This window comes from Emiliania huxleyi, assembly GCF_000372725.1.
Source record: "Emiliania huxleyi CCMP1516 unplaced genomic scaffold EMIHUscaffold_550, whole genome shotgun sequence".
In the NCBI taxonomy this organism is placed as follows: Eukaryota; Haptophyta; order Isochrysidales; family Noelaerhabdaceae; genus Emiliania; species Emiliania huxleyi.
Genome location: NW_005197876.1, coordinates 17,147 through 35,761, shown reverse-complemented (window position 1 = coordinate 35,761; position 18,615 = coordinate 17,147). Strand labels below are relative to the sequence as shown.

Genomic DNA, 18,615 nt, shown 5'->3' with positions numbered 1-18,615 from the left:
TCTCAGTACAGGGAAGACGGCTAGTGCTAGTTCCCCATCGGGAGGACGACCCCGGCTAGTCGCCGACCACACCCACAAAGAACCCTGCACAAAAACCAAAAAAAAATTGGACCCACGTAGACAAGGAGCGCGCGCCAATGGCCTCCGTGACACTCCCACCACCTCTGCACGCTGCAGCAGCAGGTGCGAGGTGGGCCGGCGCGGGAGTTTTAACGAGTTTCTCCCGGCCGGCCGCCTCCTGACACGCCCACGGACCGAGCCCAACGAAAAGTTCAGGCGCGCCGCACTGCTCTCGCCCCTGCTCGCCCCTGCTCGCCCCTGCTCGCCCCTGCTCGCCCCTGCTCGCCCCTGCTCGCCCCTGCTCGCCCCTGCTCGCCCCTGCTCGCACACTCTGAGAAAGATACGAGTCTATACATGTGAGAAGAGTGTATCTAACAGTAGTGCAATGTACGGCCATTCCATTCTGGTGATCAAAGGCACATTGGCTGGCCTCAACTTTATGATGCGAATTCCTCTCGCCCCCTCCCCCCCCCCCCCTTCTCTCCTTACATCCCTCCGTTCCCTCGCCTCCATGCTCCCCGCCTTCACGGGAAGCCTCCTCTCCGCCCAACCCACCTCTCCAGCTGCTCCCCTCATAGCTCACTCATTGCGCGGCTCCATTCTTGGCGCTCGCCTGCACACCCGCAGGTAGCGACAGCACGTTGAGCTGCTGCCCCGCGTCGACTGTGAGGAGCTGGCCCGTCACCTTTGCGTTGGAGGTGAGGAGCGGGACGATGGCCTCCGCCACGTCCGCAGGCCGGATCGTCTGCCTACGAGGAGAGACAGAGGGGATTTCTCTCACAGCCCTCTCATGTTCGTGTCATTTGTGCCGTGATGAGACGAGCGGGTGATCTTGTCGCGCATCGAGGCTGCATGCCCTAGTCTCCAAATCTCCTAGGCGAGTCCGCATCTAGCACTGTCTGCCGCATCGGAGCAAGCATGCGGAACTCGTCAAAGTAAGCGCCGAATCGCTCCTCGCCCATCCCCCGGCGCATCCACTCGCCCTCAATCACGCTGGGGCAAGGATATTGCGTTTGCACAGGACAACGTGCGTCGCTTTGCGGAGCTCCAGAGGGCGTCGCTCTCCGACATTGAGGCTGAAGTGAAGCCCGGCGTCTTTCTTCGGCCACAAGAACTTGCCGATGCGCAACGTGCTGTGCTATGTCCCTGGTGTGCGCTTGGCCTAATTAGCGAGCCCAACCCCGCCAGGGCTTTGACTCGTGTGCGCTTGGCCTAATTAGCGAGCCCCCGCCAGGGCTTTGACTCGAGTGGCCTCGCCTGCGCCTACCAGGCGGTAAGTTCCCGATGATTGCCTCGGCCCACATGAGCGTGCTCACCGCCAAGGTTGCCGGCTGCGACCGCGTGGTGGCGTGCACACCTCCGATGCCCGGCACGGGCGAGGTGCCGACACTGACTGTCGCCGCCATGCACATGGCGGGCGCTGACGAGATCTGGATCATGGGCGGGGTGCATGCCATCGGGGCGGCGGTGCACGGCACCGAACGGCTCGCGCCGGTCGACTTCGTTGTCGGCCCGGGCAACGCCTACGTGGCGGAGGCGAAGCGGCAGCTCTTTGGCAAGGTTGGGATCGATTTAATCGCCGGCCCGACGGAAACACTCCTGCTTTGCGACGACTCGGTGGACGCCGAGCTGTGTGCCACAGATTTGCTAGGCCAGGCGGAGCACGGGTACAATAGCCCGGCCGTCATGGTGACCACGAGCGAGCGGCTAGCGCACGCGACGTGCGCCGAGGTCGAGCGTCAGCTGCTCACGCTGCCGACAGCGGAGACGGCGAGTGCCTCGTGGCGCGACTACGGTGAGGTGATCGTGGTGGAGGACGACGCGCAGATGCTCGAGGTCGCCGAGCAGATCTGCTCCGAGCACGTGCAGGTAATGCACCGCGACTGGCGCTACTTCCTCGACAACATGCGAAATTACGGCGCGCTCTTCCTTGGGGAGGAGACCAACGTTTCCTATGGCGACAAGGTGATCGGGACCAACCACACGCTTCCCACCAACCACGCTGGCCGCTACACGGGAGGGTTGTGGGTCGGAAAGTTCATCAAGACGCACACCTACCAGTACATCACCGAGAAGGCCGCCTCCGTCGAGATTGGCGAGTACTGCTCCAGGCTTTGCGACTATGAGCACTTTGCAGGTCACGGCGAGCAGGCGAGGATCCGGGTGCGACGCTGGAAGAAGGAGTGACAGCGTGATAGAGATGTAGATGCAGATGCAGGTGTAGATCTAGAGATGTGCTGCAGCCTGCACCTGCAGTCGTGAACGACTGACGTGAGTTGAACGATTTTGATTTCGTGCGTGAAAGATTGATGATGACAGTAAAACACGCTCGGCACATGCAATTACCAATTTGCAAGATTCACACCCCAGCGCCGAGATAACCACACACACGCGTCACGCGCTGCGCCTAGCAATCGCGACCGCCTAGCTTCACTACGCCCACGGCCCTCTAAGCGTGTACGAGAGTACGTTAGTAAGCCGAAGAGGGGTGTATGCACAAGGCCTGCCGCATGGCCACAACCGCGTCATGAGCCCCGCTGCGGCACACCAAGCGCCTCCTTCCACGCCGCCGTGTTTCCACGCAGGCCCTCGACCGGGTACGCCTCTCTCCGCGGCCTCCCGGACGCGCAGTCCTTCCACGCCATCACCTCGAGCCCGGTCGTGTAGCTGGTCCGCTGCTCGACGCGCCGCTCGATGAGGTCGCGCTGGCCGAGCAGCTCGAGCATGTAGTGGACCTGGGCAGGGAGGGGAGGCGGCGATGAGGGCGGCCGCTGTGCCGAGAGCGGGCGAGAGCGGGCGAGAGTGGAGCAGAGGAGGGGCGGGTCGGGTGAGAGAAGCGCTCGAGGGGAGGCTGCAGGGAAGTGAGAGGCGGCAGCAGGGTGGGAGGCGGTGAAGAGGGGGGAGAGGCGGACCGCGTAATTTGCGACAGCTTGCTTGTTGAAGTAGAGGGCGTTGTACGCCGGCAGCACGAGCTGCAGGCCCACAGCCCAGAGCGGCACGACGTGATTGCCGAGCAGGAGCGCCTGGTAGAGCAGCACAGTCGCGACGAGGATGCCTACAGGACGGTACCGAGAAGGTTCGGGGAAGGCTCCTCGCGCGGTCGCGAAGGGGAGAGAGGCCGGGCGTGCCCGGCGCGCGCAGCCAGGTGTTGAGGTTGGCGTTCACCCGCTTCTCGGTCATCGGCGGGAGGCGGCCGAGTTTGACGAGGGCGAGCATGAGGTAGTCGACTGGAGGGGTCGAGGGTGGGGGCAAGGGAGTGAGGTGGGGGAGCGAGGTTGTGGTATCGCCGTGGAGGTGTCTCGAAGTGACTCGGGAGTGTCCACACACCTCCGCCCGGCAGCCCGCTGATGAAGAAGGCCTGCCAGTTGGCGAGCGGTCCCCACCGAAGTAGCTGGCCGGGCAGGCCGAGCGTCGGAATGAAGAGCCCGTGGTGGAAGTAGTCAGCGCCCGTGAGCGCAAAACCGCCGACCATGTGGTAGAGGTGAACCGAGTTGATGATGGTGAGCGGCCACGCGCTGGCGGAGCCAAAGAGGGAGGCGTCCGTGTAGACGCGCCCGTCGAGGGCCTGGCCGGGGGGGTCGGGGTCGGGGGGATGTGTGTTAGACATATCCGTCGGACTCGAGTGTCAGTGGAGCGTTTGGGCTAGAGCCCACTCAGGCAAGCCTGGACGGGATCGAGCAGCACTGCGCGCATAGACGTTAGGGCCGTGAGGCAAACCCATGCGTTGGCGATCGAGTGCACGAGGAACCAGCGAACCGCCGTCAGATCCTTGGAGGTGAGTTTTGGTGCGGCCGCTGCCACAAGAGGAACGATCAAGGCGCGGTCCGCCACAAAGAGGGCAAGCAAGACGAGCACGTTGTTGAGCAGGTGCTGTGCGATGTTCGTGCCAAGCTCCATGGCTTTGGCAGTGGAGGGCGACGACGGCGGCCTGCGCCCGAGCTTGAGGACCTTGCTTGGACTGATAGCGTTGTGACGCATTTCTGTTTTTTTTTTTGCTTAGCCTTCGATGTTTTTTTTTAGCTACCCGATGTATGAACAAACGCAAGGCGGACACACACTTCTGTTTTTTTCAGCTAGCGTCACTGTTTTTTTTTACGTAGCCTTCTTCATTTTTAAAACTGCCTTCGTTTTCTGATTTTTTTCGGCTCAGGCCTCAGCGAAGGGCCGAAGGACCCCTCATCCGGCGGCCCGCGAGCAGCTTTGGAGAGGGGTGTGTAAAATGTCTACACACAAAAACAACAGGGGCAAAAACACACTGATTATGTTTTGGGGCTGCCCGTACAGACCAGAGGGCGCCGCGGCGACACAAGGGCGAGGGGGCAGCCAAAGCGAGACGGTGGTGAGGCAGCCTAGAAGGACGAGTCCAGCGCGGGGACGGAGCCGGGCAGGTTGTGGCCCGTGATGAAGGAGATGATGCCAATCATGGCGAGGCGGCCGTTCTTGAGCTCCGCCTTGCGCTTGCGCGCCTTCTGCTCCGCCGAGAGGGCGCCTGCGGAGCGCGGGGCGGGTCGGCCGGCGAGCGCGGCGGCGGTCCGCCGGCGGGCAGGGGAGCGGGCCGGGAGAGGAGGAGGAGGAGGGGAGGGCGAGGCGGAGGGGAAGGGAGATGAGGAGGGGAGGGCGGGGAGGAGGGGAGGGCGAGGAGGAGGGGAGGGCGAGGAGGAGGGGAGGGCGGGAGGAAGGAGGCGAGTGGAAACAGGGCAGGGGTCGCGTCGAGGAGTCGTCGGGAGTGATCACTCCCTAGATGCATCTTCGCGCCTCTCGGCCGCCTCTCTCGGCTCGGCGCGCACCGGTGAAGTTGAGCGGATCCCAGAACTTGATCTTGGGGGCCCACAGGCCCTGGATGCCGTCAAAGGGCAGCTGCTCAATCTTGCCCGGCACGCCGCCGCGCATGTAGTGGGGCTTCTTCGCCTCCGTCGCCCACTCGAGCGCCAGGATGATGGAGAGGATCTGCAGCTTCCCCGCCTGCGGCACCGCGTCCCACGCCTGCAGGCGGGTCGAGGGGGAGGGGCGGTCAAGCGAGGGTGTAGAGGGGCGTGGGTTGCGGGGGCAGGCGGCGCGAGGCGACGCGAGGCTGCACGCGAAGAGGGAATGGCCGCGCGGCGTGTGCCGCCACCAGCGTTGGAGCGGGGCGGGCGACGCGGCGGCGGCGGCGGCGGCAGGGAAGGAGCGGCGGAGCGCGGCACGCGGAGGCGGCAGAGGGGCGCGAGGCGCCTGGTACGGGCCGTTGGCAGCCACAGACGCAAAGGTGACGCCCTTTGCGAGCTCGCCCGGGAAAGAGATTTTGGCGGCGCCCACCAGGTAGCCGACCGACGCAAGCTGCGCGCGGCGGGGGCGCGACGTCAGGCGCGGCCGCGCGCTGCTCTTGCTGCCGGGAGGCGTGCGGCGCAGTCTGCAGCGTCGCCCTGGTGCAGGGGCAGTGGCGTGCGGACGCACCATGGCGACGCGGCCGTGCTTCAGCTCGGACGCGCGGAACCACATGACCGCCTCGTCCGAGACTGCCTCGGAGATGCCCAGCGGGTCCCAGATCTGGCCGCCAGTCTCCTCGCCGACGCCCTCCCTGCGCAGAAGGCGGCAGAGGCTGAGCGGCTTGAGCCCCTGGCGGCGGAGCTCGCCGCGCGGCGGCGAGGCTGCAGAACAGTGCGCAAGGGCCGTCTGTCCAGCACGGCAGCGACGCAGCGGCGCGGCGGAGGAGGCTGCAGCGCACATCGAATCGACGAGCGCCATCTTTGCCGACGCAGCGGCGGGCGCGCGGGCGATCGGAGCGACCGGCGCGAGCAGGGCAGGCGCGGCGAGGGAGGAGAGCATCATGGCCATGGTTACTATGGACGGAAGAAAGGTTGTGAGGACGTGTGGGCTCAGCTGCTTCAGCGCGGACGAGCGCAGCGACCAAGAGAGCTCGCACTGCAAATGAGCAATCGATGCAAGAAAAACACGGACGAAGGTCCCGGGGTCAAACTCGAACTTTTTTCGCTATTCAGTCCTCCCGTCCCTCCCTGGGGTTGTCTGATTTCTTTCTTTCTTTCTTTAAACAACCCTAGTGAACACATATTGGACACACGTTGCACCACCCGTAACTAGATGAGTGAGAGCATATTCGACCCAATCGCATTGTATGACTAGACACAGGCCCGGAGCTCACCGCGAAGTGGGCGCGCGCAGTGCTCTCCTCCCTCGCCGCGCCTGCCCTGCTCGCGCCGGTCGCTCCGATCGCCCGCGCGCCCGCCGCTGCGTCGGCAAAGATGGCGCTCTCTGATGTGTGTCGTCGTGATTTCGTATCAAGAATACTCACTCACACTAAAAGGAACCGAGTGATTTTCTTGGAGCACTTGGAGTTTGGTTCCTTCTTTCTTAGGGGGAGCGGGTAGATATGTCGTTTTTCCTCAGCTGGATAGGGGCCGCGGCGCGGGCTGCTGGATATGCTGCTGCCGATCGGCATGCGGAGCCAGCACATGCCGACGCAACTCAGTCCTTGGACGCTCGGTCTCGCACGCGCACTCGAGCCGCATGGCAAGGTATCATCCATCGCGATGTGAAGCCCTCAAAGCTCATGGTCACGCAGGCGGTGACGTTGTGCTTGTTGATTATGGGTTAGGTTTGGCTGCGCTTCGGGAACCACGGCTTCGTCGACCTACGCGAATCGCATCCGCGCGCCCACATGCACTTCTTCGTTTTGAATTCGTCGCTCGAATCGTCTCTGGCCCAGGTCTGGCAGTAGGCATCCTGATGCTCGCAGCACTTGTCGTAGCACTCATATCCGCCACGAAGGGTGCCACCGCACGCGTACTTCTCGTACTTGACACGTAGCGGGTGCCAGGGCTGTAGCTTCAAGGCCTCATTCCCTTCACAAGGAAAAAGCCGCCATTTTCTCCGATACAAAGCCCGCCCCTGCAACGACAAAGGGGAAGGCCGGGAAGCTCGTGTGAGAAAGACGGGTGAGTGCGCCGCGGGGTCCCGGGCATGCTTGTACGCAGACCTGGCCGACGCCCCGTAGAATGGGCCCATGTGGGGGACGCTAAAGTCCAGAGCATCGCAGTTCTTGCAGGCGTCACACGCTCCCTTGAATTGCGGCATTTTGCAGGCGGTATGCCACGGCTCAGCTGGGTTCGCATAGTTCATGATGTTGCAGTACCGTGTCCCGTACTCGGTCTCCTTGACTGCGCCGTTCCTGGCCGAGCGGTCGCTGGCCTCGTAGCCCGCGCACGTGGCGCAGCAATAGCCCCTCAGGTGCTCGGGGATGTGCGGGCAGTAGCCGGCGGCGACTACTTCCGCACAGCTTGTGACGCCGCTAACGCCAAGAGAGGCTGCGAGTTGAGGAACTGCTGCGTCGTCGTCAACGCACGTGTGTGAGGCAAACCCACCCGCGATGGGCAGGCTCGTGGCGAGCGCGATGAGCTGTAGGCGCATACTTGAGCTAGGAAAATTGTCGCCGAAAGCGCCCGCCGGTCTACCTAGGTACAGGAAAGAATTTTACGACCAAAGCCTCTCGCACACGCACGATTCACACGACAGACAAGGCGCAGGCGAGAATTTTACAACAAAACTCCCCCGCACGACACTGGGCACGGGAAGACTGGCGCGCAGGAGAGAAAAAAGTACATTCGTGATTAGAGCGGCGACCGTAAAATACAACGGACATCCCAAGCTAGGGCTGGGTCGAGGACAGACACGTCCCCACCTTTGCAGGATTTTGCAAAAGCGAGGGGGGAGGGCGCATCGCCGCGCGGAGAGGGCTGGGCACAGGGCACAGGGAGGGGATCTCTCTCGCATAGGATATGCACTCGGCGGCACGAGGGCAAGGCTGGGCGTCCTATGTTTGTGCTCCCCCCCCGACCCCTCGCTCTCGGGCACTAACCATCTGACCACTCATCGACGGGGCTACCGTGTCCGTTTATTCATTTAGTGTCTGTTTCTTTTTTCTTTTCAGATAAATCTGGCAGAGACACCCGTGTGATCCCGCACCCGGGCACACATTGACCACACACACATTGAACAAGGAAAGCACTGAACAAAGACAGCACTGAACAAAGACAGCACTGAACAAACAATCACGGGGAACCGGAGCTGCAGTCGGCGGGGCGCGCGACGCGCGGACGTCAGAGCTCTGTTAGAACTTGGCGATGACGCGCCAGATGCGTGTCCCCACGCTGAGCCTCGCCCAGTCCACCGCGGGCGGCGACCGCGCGACGCACAAGCCGTCGAGCCGCGCCCAAAAGTCGGAGCAGCCGCCGAGCTCTCCCGGGCAGGCCTTTCCACTAAGCACCGAGAAGCCAGTCAAGCCTTTGTCCACGGCATCCTTGCCCGTGTTCTTGTCGATTGCGTACGGGTTCGCGCCGTGCTTGAGCAAGAGCAAGGTGGCGTCGGCGCGCTGCAGGCCAGTGCTCCAGTGCAGCGGGCGGCTGTCGTGACAGTCCGTATTGGGGCTGTCTGCGCGAGAAGGGTCGTCGAGGAGATGCCGCTCCAGCGCCTTGGCGTCGCCCGCCACAATCGCAGCCAGCGCGGGGTATGCGGTGGCGAAGGCCTCGCCGCGCGCCGTCTTTTGCGTCGCAAACCACGCCGCCACGCGGCTCGAGGGCGGCTCCTGCTCCCGCTCCAACACTCGCGGCGTGGCCTCGTCGAGAAAATCCCTCAGCTCCTCGTGCTCCGCCGGGCCGTGGTAGCGTGCCGGCTTAGGGCGGTGCTGCGCCAGGAAGACCGCATGCGTGATGAGGCCGGCGAGGGCGGTGAGGAGGATGGCGCACGCGCGGTCGAGGTGCGGGTCTCGGAAGAGGAGATGGTCGACAAACACCAGGGCGGCGCCGGGCGCCTCGACGCGGCGGAGAAAGTCGACGTTGCGCCAGTTGTCGTTGACGAGGTAGCGGCCGGTGAGCATCACGCACACGGCCCAGGTCTGGTAGTGTCTGACTCCCAAGCCGGGCTGGCCCGGTGCGTTCAGGTAATCGTAGATGAGGCGGACGGTGACGAGCGAATAGACGTGCTTGGCGCCGTCCAGGACGACGGAGCGCTGGCCCTCGCTCGCGCAGTACTCCTTGCCGATTGTCAACGCAACGAGCTTGCTCTGGACCTTTGCGAACAGGCCAAAGGCGTGGATAGCCCAGAGCCAGCCAAAGAGCAAGGTGTCGAGCCGCGCCTCGCCGGCGCGCGCCTGGAACTGCAGCGCGATCAGAGCGCCGGCATGGTGCATGTTGAGCAGGATCTGCCATAGGGAGGCAGGAGCGAGAGGGCATGGCTCTGCCATAGGGAGGCAGGAGCGATGTGAGGGCATGGCTCTTGTGGGCGTAGAGATACGGGGCCGGTGACGCACCCAGCTCCCAACTCCACAGCCGTGACCGTAGCCAAAGTCCCAAAGGAAGAGAGCGAGGACGGCTCGGATAGCGAAACTCGAAGTGGGTGCGGTGTCCGACGCAAAGGGCTGACCCGGCTCGAGAAGCCGCATCAGCGCAAAGGTCAAGACGCCGTGTGCGGACATCAGGTGGTGCAAGGCGCTCTCGAGCGTCTGCTTGGCGGTTGCGCTGCGCTTGTAAAGCAGCTTGTCGACGAGCCCTGAGCTGACGCACACAAAGATCGCGTAGAATGCGGCCTCGGTGAGTCGCGAAGTGTCCATGCTGAGCCGCACGCGTGAAGGCAATGGGAGAGGGCAGCGACCTGGTTTGGGCGGGGAGGCCGTGCGCCGCCGATCGATGGACGCGTCCTGATCAGGTCCTGATCCAGGCCAGCCGAAGGCGAGATACACGGCGAGGAGGGCGGAGTTACGCCAAAAGGTGAGATAAGCCGCGAGTGCAATATCCTCTCATCGGACACTTTCGCGACACAAGCCGCTCGATGAGCAGTCGACGAGTCGAGCACTGCGCGCGCCCACTTCGCGGTGAGCTCCGGGCCTGTGTTAGGGTGCCCACAGGACCCAAAAAAAGAAAAGAAAAAAGAAATGGGGCACCCCCGATCGCAGCACTTCGTGTTGGAGAGTCGAGATATTGAGAGTGTGACTAGGAGGGAGGGGCGCTGGGGATTCTCAAAGGTATACCCTTGGAAGGGCGAACAGGTGAGACGTCTCTGTCTCACGGGTGTTTCGTCCCTGTCTCAACGCTGTGTCACAAATGCGTCTCAGTAATGTCTCACATACTCTCACCGATCTCTGTGTTGTCTCAGCCTGGTCACAGCAACAGTCTCACTTTGTCTCAAGGATGTCACACACACGGCACAGTCACCTTCAGAGACGTGTTTGAGACACCAGTGAGACAAATGTTCACCCCTGCTGTGTGACAATGTCGTCTCTACTACGTCTCCTCCTTTCATCTCAGAGCGTCTCACACTCGTCTCACGGTGAACAAGCGGCAATCCTCGTCTCACTCGGTCTCACAACGGCATAGTTGCTGCAACTCGTCTCACTTGCTTTCTGAGACTGTGCTGAGCCACAATGAGACACGCCCTGCCATTTTCCCACGGCCACGCGCCGCCCCACTGTTGCCGCCGCCGGCCATGTCGTCGCTCATTGCCACTCGTGCCACTACCGCCGTCCCTCTCTGCCGCCACGCTCCCCGTCGCCATCCATGCCACCGCCCAGGCCCCGGCCGCCGCGGCAGTCTGAGGGGGGGGATGCGTGTGCTAAGTACCCCCCCATCGAGCTCTGAGGGCGTAGCCGCGACGAACCGAGGGCGAGAGCGTAGTGCTGGGCACTAACCTGAACCGCCCTGCCCGCGAGAGCAACCGGCTACGCGCTCATATATCGCGCTCCCTAGCCCAAACGGCGATTATGTTGGGATCGTCCGACTACCGACACGCCTCACCTCGGAGCGGTCGGTGCAAAGTACTCATCGAGCCGAGGGCGTAGCCGCGACAAGCAGAGGGCGAGAGCGTAGTGCTGGCCACTAACCTGAACCGCCCTGCCCGCGAGAGCAACCGGCTACGCGCTCATATATCGCGCTCCCTAGCCCAAACGGCGATTATGTTGGGATCGTCCGACTACCGACACGCCTCACCTCGGAGCGGTCGGTGCAAAGTACTCATCGAGCCGAGGGCGTAGCCGCGACAAGCAGAGGGCGAGAGCGTAGTGCTGGCCACTAGCCCGAACCGCCCTGCCCACGAGAGCAACCGGCTACGCGCCGTTTGCGTTTGAGAGCACGATGACCCGACAACGTCTCACGTTCGGGCCACCGGGGGCTGCCGCACTAGTGGGGCGATGCGTGCTTTAAGTACCCATAAAGCTGAGGGCGTAGCCGCGACGAACAGAGGGCGAGAGCGTAGTGCTGGGCACTAACCCGAACCGCCCTGCCCGCGAGAGCAACCGGCTACGCGCCGTTTGCGTCTGAGAGCGATAGAGCAACCGGCGGCTACGCGCCGTTTGAGAGCCAGAGAGCGCGATTATGCTTGGGGTTCGTCTACACCCACCGAGACCCGCCAGGCCGCACCTCAGACACAGCCTGAGTTGAGTCTCCCCAATCGCCACTGTCTCACAATTACGTCTCAGGTTGGCTCAGCATGGTCTCTAACGGACCTGAGACGACTCAATCAAGCAGCGGCTTGTGGCGTCTCAATCCCGCCCTGCGCCACGTCTCATTGTGGCTCAGCACTGTCTCAGACGGAAGTGAGACGACTCATTTTGCTCGGAACTGTGACGTCTCAGCCCAGCCGTGAGACTGAGTGATACGCGGCCGAAAGAGACGAATGTGAGACGCATCTGAGACGCACCTGCGACACTGACACTCAGCACTGTGACAGCAGAGAGACGCTTGGAGAGACGCAGAGAGACGGAAAAAATCATGCAGCAAACATGCAAGTGAGACAGGGACGAAACACCCGTGAGACAGAGACGTCTCACCAAAATTTCCGTTCTTGGAATGGCCGGATCCAGCCTTAAAAGTACGAGATCGCGCGCGCTTCGCGCGCTGCACCGCCTATTCTCCGCGGCTGAGTGACGCCGCGTGCCGTGTGCCAGCAGAGTTGGGCGCGCGCGGCGCGCCGGCGCCCGCGAGGGAAGGCGCGGGTGCAGCGGCCGCCGGCGGCGGCCGTACCGCCCGCCAGCCGGCGCAGCAGCAGCCAGCGCAGCGGCCGCCGGCGCAGCAGCCAGAGCAGCCGGTGCGCGCCTTGCGAGGCGAGTACTGCCGTCCGGCAGCCTTGAGGCGGCCGGGCGGCAGTACTCGTTCGAACTTTGCGAGCCGTGCGCGCGCCGAGGCGCCCGCGGCGCGCGCCCGCCCGGCTGCCAGTAGGAGGCGGCGCAATATGGCCTATAGTACAGCCCTTAGGAGGAGGAAGAGGCTGGCTGGCAGTGCTGTATGCCGCCGAGGGGCAGTTTTGGGGTGCTGTCCCCATCCCATGGGGCTGCAGAAGGCGTCCGCAACCGGGACAACCCGCCCCCCCAGCCGAGGCCGGTCGAAGCCCACTTGGTCACAGCCATGAGGAGTCCTCTTGGTGCTCCTGGCGGCCGTTGGAATGGCGAGCGCGCGCCGATGGGGGGGGGGGGTCTTGCTTGCTCCACACCGAGCGCCATCGGTCCGGACCGGCGTGACCACCGAGGGGTGGCTTGCACAAGGTCTGAGCCGCGGGCGCTCGGCGCCAAGTGCAGTGTCACGCTCGCACGCGAAGGGGACACAATGGGAAACCCTCGTATCCTATGTACTCAGGCGCGAGACACACACATACTCGGTCCCCCAACGGAAGAGGCCTCGCTCCGGAACACTCCAACATCAGATTTGCCGCGTGCGTCCCTTTTTGAGACGGAAAGCTATTTTCTTTTGGGTCCTGTGGGCACCCTACCTGTGTCTAGTCATACAATGCGATTGGGTCGAATATGCTCTCACTCATCTAGTTACGGGTGGTGCAACGTGTGTCCAATATGTGTTCACTAGGGTTGTTTAAAGAAAGAAAGAAAGAAATCAGACAACCCCAGGGAGGGACGGGAGGACTGAATAGCGAAAAAAGTTCGATTTTGACCCCGGGACCTTGATCCTTGTTTTTCTTGCATCGATTGCTCATTTGCAGTGCGAGCTCTCTTGGTCGCTGCGCTCGTCCGCGCTGAAGCAGCTGAGCCCACACGTCCTCACAACCTTTCTTCCGTCCATAGTAACCATGGCCATGATGCTCTCCTCCCTCGCCGCGCCTGCCCTGCTCGCGCCGGTCGCTCCGATCGCCCGCGCGCCCGCCGCTGCGTCGGCAGTGTGAGTGTTAGAGTTGTTTGGTATTGCTAAAATCTCTCTCTAAGATTGGCGCTGCCACGGCCCGAGACCCCGCTGCCATCCCGATCATCGCCTGTGCTGCATATCTCTCCGACCGCGAAGCCATGGAGGCAAGAAAAAATCAGCTGCCAAGTGAGCAAGGGATTGTATGGCAGGCAGCGACGGTGTCGCAGAACGAGGGAGCAAGGGATTTTCTTTCTTTCTTTCTCGGTGTTGTGCACCTCTGATAGTGCTAGCACGCGCCAGTTCGCACCTGTGTCGTCGAGCCTGTCTGCTGTGAGACAGAGTTGTTTTGTTTAAATTCTTTCTTGGGTATAGGCTATAGCAATTCAGCGATAGGAGCAAAAAGGACGGCCTCGGCCCCTCGCGTGCGCCACCCGCCATGGGACGGGGTGCAGAGGAGTGGCTGCAGAGACCCCGCACTCCAAGAACAAGTGCTCCAAGCAAGTATACTTCGGATCTATTACTGCTCATACACAACAGACGGCGGACTAGGTCTCTCAGGCCTCAGCGTACTAGGTGGCCTCTGTGATAGACCAGGCCTCAGCGTACTAGCTGCTGGGATCATTCCCAAACGGGCATCGCCATGCCCTCCTGTAGCACCCTCTCGGAGGAGTCGGCGCCTAGCATGAGCTGCTCCAGCTGCCGCGTGAGCTCCTCCACCCCATCGCCCCCATCGCCCGTAAGGGCGCCGTCACCGCCGCCGCCGCTGCCGCCGGCCCGAGCAGATCCGGTGGTGGCAGTCTGCGCCGTCACGGTGGGGGCGGGCACGCCCCGGTAGGCGCCCAGCTGGACGCACAAGCGCAGCAGGTGGCCCCAATGCGGGTCCGTCGCGAGGACGTGCGGGTTGCCGACCACGATCATCAGGCAGCAAGCGCGGGTCGTCGCGACGTTGAAGCGCTTCGGGTTCTGCAGGAAACCGAGGTTGTGCGCGACGTCGAAGCCAATCTGGTCGGCGGAGGAGCGCACCGTCGAGAGGATGATCACCTTGCGCTCTTGGCCCTGAAAGAGCTCGGTCGAGCCCACCTTGATGCCGCCCTTGCCGACAGGCAGCTTGGCGACGGCCAAGAGTCTGGAGAGCTTCTGCGCCTGCCTGTTGTACGGCGTGATGACGCCAATGTCCGCAGGCGCGAGTGGCCGGCCGCGCACGCGCAGCAGCGCCTGCACGTACCGCATCACCTGCTGGCACTCGTGGCTGTTGAACCAGCTGGGCGAGGAGCCCTCGCGCTCGTCCTTCCCGACCACGCCGTCGAAGATGAGCGGAAGGCCCTTCGTGTCGAGAGGCTCCTCCGAGTACTCGCGGCCGCAGCAGTGGCGCTGCAGCTCGGCGTCCGCGCAGGGGAGCAGCTCGCCCTCGTAGAAGAGCTCGTTCGGAAGCCGCAACAGCACCTCGTGCGAGCGGTAGTTTTGCACCAGCTTCGTGAGCACCAGCGGGTTGTAGTCGCCGCTATCGCTGCGGCCGTACAGCGGGCGCGCCATCATTCGCTCGAGGAGCGAGGTCGCAAGTCCGAGCTCTTGCGCCCGAGTGTCGTGGATGACAGGCCCCAGCTGCCTGGGGTCTCCGGCGAGCACGAGCTGCCCGTCGCTGCCGAGCAGCGTCGCGATCGGCGCCACAGCCTCCGGCTCGAGAGCTTGGCCCGCCTCGTCAATCACGAGGAGGTCAAAGTGGCCGCGCGGGACGCCAAAATTGACGAGCTTCCCCGCCATGCTAAGCGTCGCCACCACCACCGACTTGCTGAGGAGCTCGAGCAGTGGCGGTGGTGTGAAGGCACTCTCGCCGTCCGACCAGCAGCTGAGGTCAAAGACGTCCGAGGGCACGTCCGTCTTGGCGCGCGAGTACGAGTTCAGCCGCAGCATCGACAGCGGGTCCCTCAGCCCCTTGCTTGCGAGCCGCGAGCAGAGCAGGTCGGCGGCGGTGTTGGTCGGCGCGCTGACGAGAATGCGGAAGGCCGGAGCTGGCGGCGGCGTGTGTGTGTAGCCGCAGCAGGCGACGCTGGGCGGCAGCTTCCGGCACTGGAGGACGAGCTCGACGACGGTGGTTGTCTTGCCCGTCCCGGGCGGTCCGAAAATGCAGTACGGCACCGCGCGCGCCTCCCCCTCCACGACGCGACGCACGGCCTCCGCCTGCGCCTCGTTGGCCCCGACGCTGCGGTTGGAGAAGCGGAGTGGGAAGGTGCTCGTCCGCGGCGGCTTCCGCAGCGACGCGGCCAGCGCATTGGGCGGAAACAGGACGTGGGGCGCGAGCTTGCCCAGCATGGACAGGCCCTGGTGGAAGATGCGGAGCGGACCGCGGTTCATCACGAAGCGCACTTCCACCTTCTGCCCGCAGATATAGCCGAGCTGCGGTTTGAGGCGGAGGAGCACATCCTCCCTCTCGATCAGCGCGGCGCGGCCCAAGTAAACAACCTTGGGCTCGCCCACGCGGTTGACGCGCAGGGTGTCGCCCTTGAGCACCGACGGCCGCTTCTCGGCGAGGCCGTGGACGTGCACCGCGAGCAACCCGCCGCCCCTCGGGTCCAGAGTGACCGCCTTCTCCTCGATGAGGTCGAAGTTGCTCAGGTCGGCGACCAGCTGGCGCTCCTCGAGCCAGAGCAACTTCGCGAACAAGTCGGCGTAGAGAGAGAGCAGCCCAGCGGACTGCTCGGACATGAGACGCGCCCGCAGCCCCTCCAGCTCCTCGATCGCGCTGCCACTCTCCATCTTGCGCCGCCACTCGGGCTTGATCCCGAAGGCTTGCATAGGGAGCTTGAGCTTGACCGAGCTCGGAGGCTCACTCGGAGGCGCGATCTCGGTGACCTGCTCCTTGGCTGGTGGTGGGCGCCGACGCTTGGGCCGCTGGTACGGCGCCGTCGCCTTCAGCACGTCAAGCACGTCAGGGTCGCCGCAGCTCACGCTGAGGAACCTGCCGACCGTGAAGCGGGCGCCCTCATCGTCGAAGGTGATCGAGAGGGTCTCGTAGCACATGCCCACATGCCGGGGCGAGCACTCGATGACGAGCGTCACCTCGGCCCCCGGAGGCAGCCGCACGTCGAGCTCGCCGCAAGGCTGGCAGGCAAAGCCCGTGGTGCGCCTGAGCACCTCGACGCGGCGCAGCACCAGCGCCGCGCCCGCCCCGTGGTTGCGCACCGCCACCTGGCAGGTTGCGGTCTCGCCCGGCCGCACCGTCTCGGGCAGCGCCACCCCCGAGACGGCGACACCGCCCTTGTCCGCCTCAATCGTCGAGCGGTTCGCCTCGACGCGCCCCGCAGACGCCGCCAGCGCCTCCTGCTTCGCCCGCTTGCCGCCATGGGCCAGAAAGGCGATGGTGGATCCGGCCACTGCCGCCTTCCCCGCCCGCAGGAGCTGAAAAAGGACGTCCTGCGCTTTGTGGCGTTGACGTTGGCGACCTGCGGCAGCCTCCTCGGCTCGCCAGGCGGCGAGCCTTCGCCGGAAAGCGTCCTTGTCCTCGCACTCTGCCCGCACCTCCACGTTCGCGTCGAGGAAGGCGAGGAAGGCAAGGGCCGTCTCCCTCGCCACAGCCGCCGCCGCGCCCTTGCCCTTGCCCTTGGCTGCAATCCGCGCCACCGCCGGAACCGGCGCAAGTGCGGGCGGGCTGTCCTCCTGCAACGGAACCGGCGTCTGCTGCGGCTGCGGAATCTGCTGCTGCTCACGCGCCACGAATCGGCGCCGGCGCGACCGGGCAGGCCTGTCCGCAGGGAAGGTGACGTTGACGGCGGTCGGACGGCCGTTGTACTCGCCGAGGTCGTAGTAGATGATGTCGCCGTCGTCCACGAACGGCTGTTTGTTGCCCTTCTCCTTGGCAAAGTTGAGCGCGTGCACGAAGAGGTCGTCGCCGCCCCCCTCGGGCGAGGCAAAGCCGTACCCTTTCTTGCGGTCGAACCACTTGATGGTAGCGGTGTATTTAGCGGCGCTGGCTGCGGCGGCGGAGACGCGATCACCCCGCGAGAGCACGAGGATCTGGTCGAGGACATCGGCGCCGCGGCGCTCGGCCTCAGCCTTCATGGTGGCGTAGAGCTGCGGTAGGTGGCGCACGTCCTCCGCGGCGTAGTCGAGGACGTAGTCGGGCAGCGGACGAGAGGTCCACGCATGCGGCGTCTGCATGAACCGCCTCATGAGCTCTCCGCCCTTGGAGATGTCGATCCCGAGCCAGTGCTGCAGCACGTCTCTGAGGCTCTTCCTCCTGGCGCCCGTGAGCAGCTCGTGCGCGATCTGCGTGTCGAAGAGATTGACAAGGGCGATGCCGTGCCTCTGGAGCACGAGCCGGTCTTGGGCCGCGGCGTGCATGGCCACTGGATGCTGCGATGCGATGATCTCGCCGAGCGAGGACATCCTGCTCACGTTTACGGCGGCCGCAGACGGCACACGCACCACGTCCAGGAGGAAGGGCTGTCCGGTGCCGGTCCCGGTGCCGGTCCCGGTGGCAGCTTGGATGAGTGACAGCGGCGTGTTCGGGTCGTGAGAGTCCCATTCGAGATCGAGACAGAGCGCTGCACTAGAGTTGACGATGGCTTCGACCGCCGCACTCGTCGCCGCGACGTCGCAGCAGTAGGTGAACGCCATGTTGAGAGCCTCGCTGCTGCGTCTAGAATGCCAGCGGCGCCGCTAGGCCCGCTCGCCTGCGTTGCGTTTTTTCTCGAACCACTCGCCTCTACGCCGCCGTTCATGTGCACGAGCTTCTTGAGCCACCCACCCACCCACCCACCTCACGGCCCGGCTGAGGCTTGGAACCACCCACCCACCCCACCGACCTCACGGCCTGGCTGAGGCTTGGCACCACCCACCCACCCCCAGCCCCACCCACCTCACGGCCCGGCTGATGAGAGGCGAGGAAACCCACCCCCACTCACCGACCCACCCCCACCACCCAACCAACCGTCCCGGCCACGGGAGACACAAGCAAGGTAGCAAAGCACCCAGCCTCGCGCGCCTTATACAGCCAGCCTGACCCACAGCCGAGGGTTAGGGTTAGGGTTAGGGTTAGGGTTAGGGTTAGGGTTAGGGTTAGGGTCAGAGAGTTCAAGCCGTTGTGCAGCTCCTAGGAACGGGCCGCTTCGGGTCGGAATGGAGGAACCAGCGGTCCGTTGACGCGAGCTCTCGGTGAATGCTCCGAGTTCTTCGGGTTAGGGTTAGGGTTAGGGTTAGGGTTAGGGTTAGGGTTAGGGTTAGGGTTAGGGGTAGCTTGTTGTCGTCGTGCCGATAAGACAGAGACACGGGCAGCAGACGCGACCCAATCGACGCACCAGAGCATGGTTGGGCGTGTGAGCCGCCATCTTGGACTGTGAGGCGAGCATTTGCCACCGGGCAGCTCGCCGCCGCCCCTACACCGCCGCCGCCGCCCTCCCGAGGCCAGATAATAGCCCAAGTCGAAGAGTGCGCGCCGCCCTCGGTA

The 18,615-nt window shown here is 64.0% G+C and overlaps 6 protein-coding genes across 6 annotated transcripts; 1 reads left to right on the top strand and 5 right to left on the bottom strand.

Annotated features, from left to right (window-relative positions):
* Positions 1-643: 643 nt before the first annotated feature.
* EMIHUDRAFT_247127 (hypothetical protein) lies at positions 644-1,034 on the bottom strand (the record flags this gene model as incomplete). Its single annotated transcript, XM_005765442.1, has 2 exons — positions 644-809; positions 988-1,034. 2 exons carry the CDS (start codon positions 1,032-1,034, stop codon positions 644-646), a joined length of 213 nt encoding a protein of 70 aa, XP_005765499.1.
* A 147-nt stretch (positions 1,035-1,181) lies between these two features.
* On the top strand, positions 1,182-2,247 carry EMIHUDRAFT_247126 (hypothetical protein; the record flags this gene model as incomplete). The annotated part of the gene is made up of 2 exons (XM_005765441.1): positions 1,182-1,209; positions 1,331-2,247. 2 exons carry the CDS (start codon positions 1,182-1,184, stop codon positions 2,245-2,247), a joined length of 945 nt encoding a protein of 314 aa, XP_005765498.1.
* A 108-nt stretch (positions 2,248-2,355) lies between these two features.
* Positions 2,356-3,847, bottom strand: EMIHUDRAFT_445912 (hypothetical protein). The gene is made up of 5 exons (XM_005765440.1): positions 3,724-3,847; positions 3,388-3,625; positions 3,189-3,287; positions 2,973-3,115; positions 2,356-2,795 (listed from the first exon to the last, which is right to left on the bottom strand). The coding sequence occupies exons 1-5, from the start codon at positions 3,751-3,753 to the stop codon at positions 2,586-2,588; spliced, it is 720 nt and encodes a 239-aa protein (XP_005765497.1). The 5' UTR covers positions 3,754-3,847; the 3' UTR covers positions 2,356-2,585.
* Positions 3,848-4,270: 423 nt separating this feature from the next.
* Positions 4,271-5,966, bottom strand: Lhcf59 (light harvesting protein). Its single transcript, XM_005765439.1, has 6 exons — positions 5,948-5,966; positions 5,765-5,879; positions 5,494-5,617; positions 5,272-5,376; positions 4,848-5,043; positions 4,271-4,549 (listed from the first exon to the last, which is right to left on the bottom strand). Exons 2-6 carry the CDS (start codon positions 5,872-5,874, stop codon positions 4,410-4,412), a joined length of 675 nt encoding a protein of 224 aa, XP_005765496.1. The 5' UTR covers positions 5,875-5,879; positions 5,948-5,966; the 3' UTR covers positions 4,271-4,409.
* A 116-nt stretch (positions 5,967-6,082) lies between these two features.
* On the bottom strand, positions 6,083-9,758 carry EMIHUDRAFT_459600 (hypothetical protein). The gene is made up of 3 exons (XM_005765438.1): positions 9,362-9,758; positions 7,998-9,253; positions 6,083-6,224 (listed from the first exon to the last, which is right to left on the bottom strand). The coding sequence occupies exons 1-2, from the start codon at positions 9,659-9,661 to the stop codon at positions 8,165-8,167; spliced, it is 1,389 nt and encodes a 462-aa protein (XP_005765495.1). The 5' UTR covers positions 9,662-9,758; the 3' UTR covers positions 6,083-6,224; positions 7,998-8,164.
* A 4,032-nt stretch (positions 9,759-13,790) lies between these two features.
* EMIHUDRAFT_119956 (hypothetical protein) lies at positions 13,791-17,786 on the bottom strand (the record flags this gene model as incomplete). The annotated part of the gene is made up of 1 exon (XM_005765437.1): positions 13,791-17,786. One exon carries the CDS (start codon positions 17,784-17,786, stop codon positions 13,791-13,793), a length of 3,996 nt encoding a protein of 1,331 aa, XP_005765494.1.
* Between the last annotated feature and the right edge of the window lie 829 nt (positions 17,787-18,615).